The sequence below is a fragment of the Vipera berus genome (assembly GCF_964194415.1).
Source record: "Vipera berus genome assembly, chromosome: Z".
NCBI classification, from domain to species: Eukaryota; Metazoa; Chordata; class Lepidosauria; order Squamata; family Viperidae; genus Vipera; species Vipera berus.
This window is the reverse complement of record NC_138205.1, coordinates 59039528-59053786: the sequence shown is the minus strand read 5'-3', so window position 1 is coordinate 59053786 and position 14259 is coordinate 59039528. Positions and strand designations below refer to the sequence as shown.

General features: G+C 40.4%; 1 protein-coding gene across 2 annotated transcripts in view; it reads left to right on the top strand.

Annotated features, from left to right (window-relative positions):
* The window catches only part of ERP44 (endoplasmic reticulum protein 44), a 164239-nt gene that overhangs the window by 117422 nt on the left and 32558 nt on the right, over window positions 1–14259 (top strand). For both annotated transcript variants that reach the window (XM_081345345.1, XM_081345346.1), the window contains exon 5: window positions 8699–8883. In XM_081345345.1, coding sequence (XP_081201471.1) covers window positions 8699–8883 — 185 coding nt within the window. The remainder of the gene's footprint in view (window positions 1–8698; window positions 8884–14259) is intronic.

The following is a 14259-nucleotide window of genomic DNA, read 5'->3' as shown; positions in this document are numbered from 1 at the left end:
CCTATCAAAAACCCTTAGACATGTTCACGGTCTTCCACTGCAACCTATTGAAACCAGCAATCACCTCTCCCCTACATCCTGCAATGAAACCACAACCAACTGCATCCTAATTGAAGGAGAACATCACTTTGAAGTAAAAGAAATTTTGGATTCTCATAAGCATAGAGGAAAAGTTCAGTATCTAGTAACATGGAGGGACTTTCCACTTGGAAAGAATGGGTAGACACCCAACATGTTCGAGCCCCTAAATCTCTCTGAAAATTCCATGACAAGTACCCAGATAAACTCCATTGAATTGTAACTAGGTTCACTTTCACTCTAATTATTTTTCTTTTCTCTTGTTCTCTACAGGACTAAAGTATTTTCAAAGTGGGCAGAATGTCACTGCCATCTTCAGCTTCCTCACTGGCATCCTGCCTTAAACTGCAAGGGAGGGGGAGGGAATTTGGAGAAGTAGGAATCTGGCATGGGAATGGAAAAGACAAAAGGAGGTAGGGAGACAAGCTGACAAGAACCAGAGTGTCAAACTGGAATAAGTCAGCCGCCAAGGATGCATGGCCTGGGAACAAAATGTGAAACTACATCAGGAGATGCCAAACCTCAAAGCAGTTCTCAAAACATCAAAAAGGAATAATATTGGACACTGATGGCCAAGGGGGGAGTACTAGGGAAAGGAAAAAGTGCAAACTTTGCATAGGGATACTCAGATCTAGCTTTACTTTTGCTATAGCCCAGGGGTGTCAGATTCGATTTCATTGAGGGCCGCATCAGCATTGTGGTTGCCCGCAGGGGGACATGGCCATGGTGGTCGTGCCATCTGAATGGGTATGGCTAGGATGGACATAACCAGCCCAACATTGCTCATGTCAGGGGGCCTGGGGTCTCCAGTGCAGGGGGTTGGGACCAGATAGGGCACCAGGGCCTGATCCATCGGAGGAGCCTCACTAATCTCGGGCTCTGCAGATGGCAGTGTGGGCTGCCTGGGGCCTTGGGTGACAGGCGCTCAGGCCAGCTATTGAGCTCCTGTGGTGCTCACTGGAGGATAAGGTTGAACGGCAGGGTCACGTACGCAGAGGCCATGGCATGGTGCCACCCCCGCCCCACCACCTGCCTTGCCTCGCCTTAGCAGAGAATGCAGGGGCCAACTCTGTCCGGCAGCAGCCACAGTCCACTGGCCCTTTGGCTGGCACACTTAGGACTCTGCAGCTCACTGCAACCACCAGGCCAGCCAGCCAAGCAGTAGGTGTGGCAGTGGCAGCAGGCAGAGGCAGAGGTGCAGGGGGATGGGAGGCAGATGATCTAGCCCACTGGATGTACCTGCTCCATGCCATCTTCTGTCTTTAAGGCCGCCATGGCTGAGATGGGGCAGGTAGTTGCCTGGTGCATCTGGCAGGCCAGATCATGTGCCTTCCTCCTGCATCTCTGCCTCCGGCCTTCTAAGCAGCAGGTGCAGTGGCAGCACCAGTAGGTGGAGGCAGAAGTGCAGGGGGAGGTATGTGATCTGGCCTACCAGATGCACCATGTGACCATGCAGCCGCCTATCGTGTCCCAACTGCAGCAGCCGCAAAGACAGAAGGTGGGACAGAGGAGACATGAACAGCAGGATGGATCTGTCAGACCCCAAAACCCCTTGCCTACTCTCTTTTTCTTCTATTCTTTTTGGGCCTGCCATTCTGTTGGGGGAAGGGGGTTCATGAGGGATTATGTTGGTAACTTTCGCTTTCCTCTTTCTTTGTCTGGCCTCCTCCCTTTGAGTATGGAATGCATCTCCTTATCTAGCAGACAGTTGCAAGGAAATGAAAGCTGGAGAAGACCTTGAGATACGTGCCTACTGTACCAGTCAGCCGGCCGTCAAGCCACCTGTGGATTGGCTGGAGTTCAAATGGATATTATGAGTTTGGTGGGAGGGGGCATATTGCTTGCTTTAATTGTATCATTCACATGGGCTTTTCTTCAGATCTCGCCTTACACTCCCTACTGTCACTAGTCCGTAATAAAAGTTCCTTTTGAGACAATGCTTCTTTCAAGAGTTCTGCTTTCTTCAGTGATTAATTGAAGTGGGTCCTAACAGAAGGGGGTTCGATGATATCCTCATCTACACTGAAATGAAAAATGAACTCATTAAATTGGTTAGAACTGTTTTGGGGGAAAAAATGTTCTGCAAAATTGTTCGCCAAGTTATCTAAGTGTGAATTCCACAAAGAGCATATTGATTACCTGGGGTATCGCATATCCCATGAGGGAATAGGGATGGATCCAGGAAAGGTGAAAGCAGTGCTGCATTGGGCTACCCCAAGAACCAGGAAACAACTCCACAAAGTTTTCTGGGGTTTGCCAATTTCTATAGACAATTTATTTCATCATTTGCTCAGATTGCCCTCCCTATCACCAATCTGTTAAAAACCAGTCACTAGTCCGTAATAAAAGTTCTTTTTGAGACAATGCCTCTTTCAAGAGTTCTGCTTTCTTGGGTAATTAGTTGAAGTGAGTCCTGACAGATCATTTGCCTCCCATCCCTGCTGCACCTCTGCCTCTGCCTGCTGCCAGTGTTGTCACCGCGTCTGCTGCTTGGACAGCTGGCCCTGTGATCACAGCGGGCTGCAGAGCTCCAGAGCATGCTGGCCGAGGGGTTGGGCTTCAGCTGCTGCCAGATACTGTCGGTCTCTGCATGCTCGCCACATCCTGTGTACACCCTGGAGGGGGCACCCAGCCCAGTGAGTGCACCGGGGTGGCAAGGGCCGGTCCATCAGTGTCTCCAGGGCAGCTCTGCAGACCTTTTGTTTGACATGTCTGCTACAGCTGTTTAACTTTAGTAAAAGAACCTTTCACTTCAACAGTATGGAGTTAAGGGTCTTTTTTTCCTAAATGCCAAAGTTGGGACAAGTCTGACAGTAATACATATACATACATAAAACAAACTTTACACTAGAGCAAAGATTTAAGTAAAAAAATATATATTTTTTGAAAAATAAAAAGTAAAAAATAGAGCATTACAGAAAAAACTGTAATAAGTCATTTGTTTTTTCCCTTTCTTTCCCTCCACTCCCACTCATAACTGCTAATTGCTAATAGCATATTTTTGTATTATGTTTTCAGCATCTGTGATGGCTGCTCTTTTCTATTTGGATAATTTTAATTATTTTTAAGTACTTTCTCTTTTTCTAAGTATCTTAGGTACTTTACCATCTAATATATTGTATAAAAGGGAATCATTCCAGTTAGGTTTTCCATTGTCGGATATTTTTCCAATTTTAGCATCTCAATTTTGTATTGGTAGCAAGGGTTGCCTTCTGTTGTGCCAGATTAATTCTCGCTACTGTCAATATATATTTTAATAATCAGTTATTATATTAGGTGTAATAATTATTATACCTAATAAAATATTTGTGGTTTTAATTCAAATTATATTTTTAGATTTTTTTGGGATGTTTTGATAATTTTTGTTCCAGTACTTTTAACTATTGTATAACTACTATATGATAAAATGTTTCTTCTTTGTTGTGTCATTTCCAACATTTATCGTTTTATACATTGTCATACTTTGCAATCTTTGACAGAGGTATGTATCATCTATAAAACATATTGCTCCAATTTTCTCTCAAATTTCTTTTGCTCTGGATAAATAGATCAGCAAAGTTTGATAGTTTGTTAAGCGGTGTACCATAACCACTTTAAAAAGAAAAATTTAAATTGTATGAAGCCAGAGGCTTAGTTGTCACCAAGAATGATATCTGTAGTAATGTGACAATTCATAACTCTTTCCTCAATTAGCTTGATTTTGTAGAAAGCACACATTTTTTTTTATATTGGAGAATTTCTTGAATATATATTTGAAATGGAGACCAAAACACAGTTTCAAGGAAACAGAAATTGGTTTATTGATAAGATCAAGAAAAGGATTCCCTGCAGATTTTACTCTGCCAGTCGTTGCCGACTATAGGGGACAGTGTTCATCTCTGTTTCAAGGCCATTGAGCCAGCACTGTCCGAAGACATTTCCAATTCATGACATCACAACAGCTGTTACGTTCCCACCAAAGTGATACCTATTTGTCTACTCACATTTGCATGCTTTCAAGCTGCTAGGTTGACAGGAACCAATGCATGGACGGTAGCTCACCCCTTCGTCTTGAACCTGGGCTACCAGCTTTTCAACCAACAAGCCCAGCGTCTTAATTGCTGAGCCACTGCACCACCTAATAACATCAATATCAGCAGCAAAACAGAGACAATACAACAGTCTTAATGCAGATTATTTTGTTTGATAAGTTTTGTTAAATAAGTTTTGAAATAATTCAGTATGTGTCAATGTAATTAATAAAATTAACCTTACTGATTGCCTTAATATATCCATTGTTTTAGAATGTGGAATAAGGAGGGTGAAGGACAAAGTAAAACAACCCCTATATAGTATATCCTTTGAGGGGTCCTTGATACTCTCTGAGTTTGCTTGTTTTCTTGCAGATATTTCATTACCCTAACTAGGTAACATCATCAGTGCTAGAGTATATCCTTTGATTTAAAAAAAGATTCTAAAATATAGTATCCAAAATTATTATTTTAGTTTAGCTACTGTTAAAAAAAATGAGTTCCCAGGGTCAATTGTTAATTCTAAGTAGCCCAATTTGCATCCTGTGGTTAATACTTTTACTTAGGTTGTTGGTGTTTATTATTTTCATCGTGCCTGAGAATTTCTAGCATCTGAATATTTTTGTAACTGAGTTAGCAATGAATGTTCTTTTATAAAGGGAACATACACAAGTTGGGGTTCTAAAGTGGATTCTAAATTTTCTCCTGGATATTGCATATGGGTGTGTGTGTTTTTGTGTGTATGTGTGTTATTTAAAATAAAAAGTCATATATAGCAAATAGAAAAGATAGGGTTTGGCAGAATTCTGATTTGAAGGATACAAGGGATCACAGAAACAAAACATTTATTTGTTTGTTTGTTTGTTTATTAAATTTATATGCCGCCCTTCTCCCTAAGGACTCAGGGCAGCTCAAAACAATAAAAAATTTAAAAAAACATAGAATACAAAGATTAAAAAAGAATTAAACAAAATAGAGAAATAAAGGACAATTTAAGCCAATAAAAACCAAATTTAAAAACCATGATCAGTCCAGGCCCGCTTGTTGGAACAGCCATGTCTTCAGGTCATGGCGGAAGGATCAAAGGTGGGGGGCCGTCCGCAGCTCCAGAGGCAGTTCATTCCAGAGACACGGCGCACTCACAGAGAAGGCTCTCCCCCTGGGGGTCGCCAGCCGGCATTGCCTGGCCGACGGAACCCTGAGGAGGCCGACTGTGGGAGCGAACTGGGCGATGGGAGGTTGACAATGGCAGCAGGTGGTCTCGCAAGTACCCCGGGCCTAAGCCATGTAGGGCTTTAAAGGTAATTACCAGCACCTTGAATCGCACCCGGAGGGCAACCGGAAGCCAATGCAGCTCGTGCAGGAGTGGTGTAACATGGGAGTATCAAAATACTCCCATAAGCACCCACACGGCCGCATTTTGCACCAGTTGAAGCCTCCGGGTGCACTTCAAGGGCAGCCCCATGTAGAGAGCATTGCAGTAATCCAGGCAGGAAGTGACAAGGGCGTGGGTGACCGTGCATATACAATCTGTATACCTACCTTACTCTGTACACCGCCCCGAGTCCCTCGGGAGAAGGGCGGTATATAAGAACAAATAAATAAATAAATAAATAATAAATCTCGGTCCAAAACGGCACAACTGGCATATCAGGCGAACCTGTGCAAAAGCCCCCCTGGTCACGGCAGCCAGATGGTCTTCCAAATTAAGACGTGAATCCAGGAGGACACCCAAGTTGTGGGCCCTTTCTGAGGGGGGCAATAACTCCTCCCCCATAAGAAGAGATGGAACCTGCTGGACAGTACGAGATGCCAATATCCACAGCCACTCGGTTTTGGAGGGGTTCAGCCTGAGCCTGTTCCTTCCCATCCAGACTCGCACCGCCTCCAGGCACTGGGACATCACATCAAGGGCATCACTGGGTTGGCTTGGGGTGGAGATAAACAACTGGGTATCATCGGCATATTGGTGATACCTCACCCCAAAGCCACGGATGATCCCAGCTGCTTCATATAGATGTTGAACAGGAGGGGGGAGAGAACCGACCCCTGAGGAACCCCACAAGAAAGGGGCCTCGGGTTAGATCTCTGCCCCCCTGCCACTACAAACTGTGAACGGCCCGAGAGGTAGGAGAACCACCGTAAAACAGTGCCTCCCATTCCCAACTCCTCGAGCTGTCGCAGCAGGATACCATGGTCGATGGTATCAAAAGCCGCTGAGAGGTCAAGTAGTACCAGGACAGAGAAGCAACCGCTGTCCCAGGCCCGCCAGAGATCATCTACCAGTGCGACTAATGCCGTTTCCGTGCTGTAACCGGGTCTGAAACTGGACTGGTATGGGTCCAGATAGTCCGCTTCATTCAGGAATTGCGGAAGCTGACACGCCACAACACTCTCAACAACCTTCGGTACAAAGCGAAGGTTGGAGACAGGACGATAGTTATACAACGAGGCCAGGTCCAGAGCAGGCTTCTTGAGGAGGGGCCTTACCACCACCTCTTTTAAAGCGGAGGGGAAGACACCCTCCATCAAAGAAGCATTGACAACTGCCTGGAGCCAGCCCCCTGTCACCTCCCCGGCGGCTGAAACTAGCCAGAAGGGACATGGGTCCAATAAACAAGTTGCAGTGCTTAGCCTACGCATAATCCCGTCTACATCATCCAAAGTCACAGAGTCAAACTCACCCCAAATGGTATGACCAAGACCTGCCCTCCACTCCGTCGGATTCCGCCCAGTCAGAGTCCAAACCAGTCCAGATCTGAGCGATTTTGTCCTGCAGATACTGTGGAGGCTGTGGAAAAGAGAATTGTTCAGCTAAATTTTGTGTCTGCTGGTGAATCTGTTAAATCCAGTTTTGGTCACCCAAATATAAAAAGATGTTGAGACTCTGGAAAAAGTACAGAGAAGAGCAACAAAGATGATTAGGGGGCTGGAGGCTAAAACATATGAAGAATGGTTGCAGGAATTGGGTATATCTAGTGAAAAGAAGGACCAGGGGTGACAGGATACCACAAAGAAGAGGGGGGTCAACTTATTTTTCAATGTACCAGAAGGCAGGACAAGAAACAGTGGATGAAAATAATCAAGGAGAGAAGCAACCTAGAACTAAGGAGAAATTTCCTAATAGTGAGAAGAGATTGGACAGCCATTTGTCCAGAATGTTACAGGTTCTCCTGCTTGAGCAGGGTGTTGGACTAGAACCGAGGCCCCAACCTTTTGAGCACCAGAGACCGGTTCTGTGGAGTGAGGTTTTTCTGTGGACCGGAGGGGGCGTGGTTTCATGTACTGTACCTATATACTGCGGATGGGGCTTTGCTTATTTGCGCAGCCCGGTTTCTGGCATGCCATGGCCCGGTGCTGGTCCGCAGACCAGGGATTGGGGACCCCTGGAGTAGAAGACCTCCAAGGTTTCTTCCAACTCTGTTATTCTGGAGCTGAGTTTCCCTGACAGAAGATGGCAGTAGCTTGCAACTTTTCCTGCCTGCTTCTCCATGGATTTTGTGGGAAAGTTGGCAGCGAAAACTGCAAATGGCAATTATATGAGTGCAGGGTGCTTGGCAACTGGAAACTTGCAATAAGTGTGAACAAGTTGCCAAGCACCTAGATAACAATCACATAACTGCAGTAATAGGCAAAACCCTAGAAATGCCTTATGGGCTCTGAAGCTGGAAGTGCCTTATGGGCCATAAAGATCCATTTCCAAGGCCATTGTAATTTCAAATGGTAGTTAAGCAACCAGTTGTATGTTTAGGACTATTACTATATTATACTACAAATACTATTTTGTTGACACTAGAAAAAACACCAGTTACTGTCCCTTATTTGTATTTGATAATGGGACCTTGACAGGGCCACACGGGAAGAATAAGATCAGAAAGTGGTTACAAGAGAAAAAATGATTGGAATATACTGCTGTAAAGGAGTTCTTTATCCAATGAACTTTATCATAATGCTTTGTAAAATAAGTAAAACCTTTCACTCTTTCTTAATGCCTTATCAGTGGTCTTATAAGAGGAAGATAAATGGGATTTTTTTTAAAAAAAAGACTGGAGCTACATTTAGTGGGGTTGTCTCAAAATATTCTTGATGTATGAGGAGGAAATCCAAGTAATATCTTTTGTGGGTGCTACTTTAGAACACAAGGCTAGCACTGATGATTGGTTTGGGTAATGAAATGTCTGCAAGAAAATGTCAAGCTTAGAAAACACCAAGGACTCCTGACAAGTCTTCTCTGTCTGTAATTGGCAAAAAGCACATTATTATTTTGTTATTGGGATCAGTGCCTGGAGGTATGCTTTGACTATGCATTTTATTAATCATTATTTTGTTTATAGTTCAAGCAAACAATTAAAAAATAGGAATGAATGAGTTTTGAAGTGACCATGAAGGAAAAGTATGCATTGTACAAAAAATAATTGAGGTTTTAACACTCATTGTTTGTAAATAAATGGGGTTAAAGGAACAAACTTTAAATACTTCTGCCATTATCTTTCTTAAAAGATGAGAAATGTAATTTTGATTCCTTTTAAATTAAATATAAATGTAAAGAAATGAAAACTACATAACATTTGAATATACATGTTTTCAAATACTTCGTAATTGTTTTTCAGCTGACATAGCTCAAAGGTATAGGATAAGTAAATACCCAACCTTGAAGTTGTTCCGGAATGGAATGATGATGAAGAGAGAGTATCGAGGTCAAAGATCAGTGACGGCAATAGCAGATTATATCCGGCAACAGAAAAGCAATCCAATTAGAGAAGTACTAAGCTTGGAAGAAATTAACTCTCTTGATGTGAGTTTGTATGCATATAAGTGTATGTTGATTGCCATATATAAATTGGAAAATTTATGTTTGCTGCTTAGTAAATTATATTCATTTTCTCATTTAATGAAGACTGTTTAGAAATCTTATAACCTCTGTTAAAATTTTAATATTGTAAACTTTTAAAATGTTTTTAAAATTAGTGTTAATTTTAATATCTTCCTTGGTAGCATTGCAAATATTGTAGAATAATTTTACTTACGTGATCTACATTGCTATGAAAGCAAACATATTAGTCATATAATTTGTAGTGCTAAAATTTCCAAATTATTATAGTCATGGAAGGGGACAGCCACCATGACAAAGTGGACAAGGGACCGGATTAAGACAGAGGTGAGCCAGATTTAAGTCCACTATCAGCGATCAAAGATAATATATATTCAAAGTTACATATCACATTCCTTTCTAACTCGTTTTTCTAGTCATTGAAAGAAATTATCTAAAATACACTGAATCTTCTTTTTCTTTTATCTTTAAAATCAATCTATCCATTTCTTTAAACTCTAAAATTTTCTTAATTCTTCTTCACTTAGTAAATTTTAATGTTTCTACTGTTGGACAAATACAATTCTTGCTGCAGATAGTACGTGTAAAATTAAATATATACAATCTTTCTCATAATTTATTATTCCTAACAAAAATAATTCTGGCTTAAAGTCTATTTGTTTTTTAGTTATTTTCTCCAAGCAGAAATGTATTTTTAACCAGTCGTTTTGCAATCTTAAAGACCCCCAGGGGGAGGGTCTTTATTTGCATTTCCAACACTTATTTGAAGTTTTTAAACATTTTTTGCTAACCTCACTGGTGTCATATGCCATCTGTAAAACATTTTAAATAAGTTTTCTTTATATGCCACTGCTTTAGTTAATTTGACATTTCTTTCCCATAACCTTTGCCAGTCTTCTAATTCTATATTATATCCAAAGCTCTTTGTCCATATTATCATTGTTTCTTTTACTTGTTCTTCTCCATCTTTTAAGTTTAACAGATATTTATGCCCTGGTCCTATTAGATCTCTCAGCGGCTTTTGATACCATCGACCATGGTATCTTGCTGCGACGTCTTGGTGGGTTGGGAGTGGGAGGCACCGTTTTACGGTGGTTCTCCTACCTCTCGGGCCGTTCGCAGACAATGTTGGCAGGAGGGCAGAGGTCAACCCCGAGGCCCCTTAGTTGTGGGGTGCCCCCGGGGTTGGTCCTCTCTCCCCTCTTGTTCAACATCTATATGAAGCCACTGGGTGAGATCATCCGTGGTTTCAGGGTGAGGTATCATCAATATGCTGATGATACCCAGCTTTTGATCTCTACCCCGAACCAACCCAGTGATGCCCTCGATGTGATGTCCCACTGCCTGGAAGCGGTATGAATCTGGATGGGGAAGAACAGGCTCCAGCTCAACCCAGCCAAGACTGAGTGGCTGTACATACCGGCATCTCGTTTAGTCCAAGAGGTTCCATCTTTGGTTATGGGAGGAGAGGTGTTACCTCCCGTTGATAGGGCGTGCAACTTAGGCATCCTCCTGGATACACGACTCAGTTTTGAAGATCATATAGGAGTTGTGGCCAGGGGGGCTTTTGTCCAGGTTCGCCTGGTGCGCCAGTTGCGCCCCTATCTGGACCGAGATGCTCTACATACGGTCAATCATGTGCTCGTTACCTCCCGTATAGATTACTGCAATGCTCTCTACATGGGGATGCCCTTGAAGACCACCCGGAGGCTCCAGCTGGTGCAGAATGCAGCCGCGTGGGTTGTGATAATACTCCCATATTATACCCCTCCTGCGTGAGCTGCATTGGTTACCCTCCGGGTGATATTTAAGGTGCTGGTTCTTACCTATAAAACCCTGCATGGCTTAGGCCCAGGATATTTGCAGGACCATCTGCTGCCAGGAATGACTTCCCATTGCCCAATGCGCTCACACAGGGCCTCAGGGTGCTGTCGGTTAGACAATGTCAGCTGACGACCCCCAGGGGGAGGGCCTTCTCTGTGGGAGCGCCTGCCCTGTGGAATCAGCTTTCTCTTGAGCTCCGGATGGCCCCAGATCTCCGGTCCTTTCGTCGCGACCTCAAAACATTTCTTTTCCATAAGGCTGACCTGGACTGATGATAGGGATTTTAAAAAGAAAATGTTTTTAATATTTTATCACTGGGGCTTGTTAGCTTAATCTTTTTTAACATTTGTATTATTGTGTTTTATTGTTGCTTTTAACAGTATCTGGTCAAATTCTGTTTGTTCTTTATAGAATCCCATTATTTTAGGGATTCTCATTTTCATATCTTGTTTTGATTTGCAAATATGGCCACCATGAACTTTGTTCTTGTAAATCTTGTCTGTCTTTCAATTTTCCTTCATTGTCCAAGATATCTTTATAGGTTCACAACTTTATCTTAATTAATTACATTTGGATAAGCAAAAGCTTCCATTGTTGAAAGCCATTCAGGTATCTTAATGTAAATTTTTGCTTTTATTTTTTCCCATTCTGAAAGAAGTGCATTTCTTATAAAGTGGTTTCGAAAATATCTATGTATTTTATTCTTCCCATAGCACAGAAAGGTATGTCAACCAAATTGTAGGTCATGCCCCTCTAGGTATAATAGTCTTTTATCTCTAAGCATTATTCATTCTTTAAGCCATGTTAAAATAGTTGCTTGGTAGTATAACATCCAATCCGGCAATCTAAATCCTCCACTTTCTTTCACTTCTTGTAGCATTTTCAGTCTAATTCTAGCTTTTTTTCCTTGCCAGATAAATTTCAGTATTGATGTAGTCAATTCATCAAAAAAGACTTTTCCTAGCCTTATAGGAATCGTTTGAAATAAAAAGAGTATTTTTGGCAAGATATTCATTTTTACTGTTGCTGTTCTCCCCAGTATTGAAAGTTGTAGGTTTTTCCACTTTTCCAGGTCCAGTTTTATTTATTTTAGGAGTCTTACATAGTTATCTTCTTTTATTGTTACACATCTTGCTGTTAGTTTAATTCCCAAATATTTAACTTTTTAAACTATTTGAAGATTTGTTTTTGTTTTTTTGCTAGTTGATTTTTTTCCTGTTAGATTCTTTGTTATCACTTTAGTCTTTTCTCTGTTTATTTTCTACCCTGCCACTTCTCCAAATTTTTCCATTTTCTCCATAAGTTTAGTGCTTGTTTCCAGTGGATTTTCCAATATAAAAACCAAGTCATCTGCAAATGCTTGTAGTTTATATTTTTCATCTTTTATCTCCAGTCCTTTAATTTCTATATCTTGTCTGATGTTTCGGTTCAATACTTCCAGTGTTTGTATGGAGATAGTGGGCATCCCTGTCTTGTGCTTTTTTAATGTTAAAAGTTTTCTGTAAAATCTCTATTTACAATTATTTTGGCTGTTTGTTTATAATAAATTGTTTTAATTACATTTATAAAGTTTTCTCCAAAATCCATTTCCACTAGTTGCTGGAACATGAATTGTCAGTTTACCTTGTCAAACGCTTTCTGTGCATCAAGGAATATTAAAGCCATCTGTTTCCCTGGATGAGTTTCATAGTACTGGAATCATTCTTTTTTATCTTTTTTTTTAATTAAAAAGTTTTATAAAAGTTACAATACAAACCCACCCCCAAACCACCACCCCTCCCCTTCCCCCACTTCCCAGAATTGAATACAGGGTTACAAAAATAACAATCAAAATCTAAATAACATTAACCAACTATATATGTAACCAAGTTCCTAACGCAACTTTAACTCCCCTTTAACATAAACACAAACAAGATAAAAGTAAACATAATAATAAGAACATAAAAACAAGATAATATCCATATTATTAAACAATACTACTAATAAAAATAATAAAATATAATAAAAACTAATAAAAATACCATAAAACATACTAATATTAATAATATTTTATAATTCATTCATAAGCTAGATGAAACATTTTAGTCCCATATTTGTTCGGAATATAATCTATCCATCTTCTCCAGACCGAAATGTATCTTTCTTGTGAATGATCCTTCAAATAAGCAGAAATCTTAGCCATTTCTGCCAAATTTGACGCCTTAAGTGTCTAATCTTCTATAGTAGGCAAACTATCTTTCTTCCAATATTGACCTACCAAGAGCCTTGCTGCTGTTATCAAATTCAACATCAAATTTGTTTCTTTAGTATTACAATCTATAACAATACCCAATATTAAAGCATTATATATTCTCTTTATATGCGCTCGATTTTGATCTTTAATTTGTTTTACCAAATTTTCATCAGTTAATGTAATACCAATTTTCTGATCTATCTTCCACCTCGTTTGCAATTGAGTATATTGAAATCAAGACTGTATGATATTTTCTTGTTTTAACTCACCTAATGATTTTACTTGCCAACCATTCCCTATCCATCTAAGTAATTCCTTATATGAAGTCATATCCAAGCTCACACCCACAGATACACCCTCTATCGCATGCCCGGGAATCCCCCAAATTGGTATTTTATAATTTAACTTATAATAATATTTTTTCCATACGTGCAATAAGGCACTTCTTAAAATATGAGATTTAAATGCCTTATCCACTTTTTTATCATAAACTAAATATGCATCCCACCCATATAATAAGTCCCATTCCTCAAGATCATTTGTTAAATTAAGCCACTCACTAACCGCTGATAAAACAACCGCATCATAATATAATTTCAAATTAGGCACTTTAAGTCCTCCTCTTTCCCGTACATCGTGTAAGATCTTAAATTTAACTCTCGGTCTTTTCCCTGCCCAAATAAATTTATTAATACCCTTCTGCCACTCATCCAAATTGGCATCCTTTTTCAATATAGGTATCATTTGCAACAAAAAAAAGAAACTTTGGTCAAAACCTGCATTAATCTATTTGCCAATATTTTTTGCAAAGATCTTATAATCTATATTTAAAAGCGATATAGGTCTATAATTCTTTGGTTGGGTGGGATCTTGCTCCTCCTTTGGAATCAGCGATATAAAAGCCCTTCTCCAGGACGAAGGCACCACCCCTCCAGCCTGGATATTGTTAAATAATTCCTTTAACAGTTCTACCATCTCTGCAAATAATAATTTATAATAAGTTGCAGATAACCCATCTGTACCAGGAGCCTTACCCAATTTTAACTGTTTAATTGCTGAAATGATTTCCTCGGAAGTAATTAATCGATTCATCTCCTCCCATTGCTCATTTGAGAGCGTAGGAATATGTGCTTCCTGTAAATACTTATCTATATCTAAAGCTTGTATATTCTCACTAGCATATAAATTTGCATAAAAATCTAAAAAACCCTTTTTAATCAAATTTTGTTGATAAACCTCTTTACCCTTATATTCTATTTTCTCTATAGTACGTAATTTCTGTT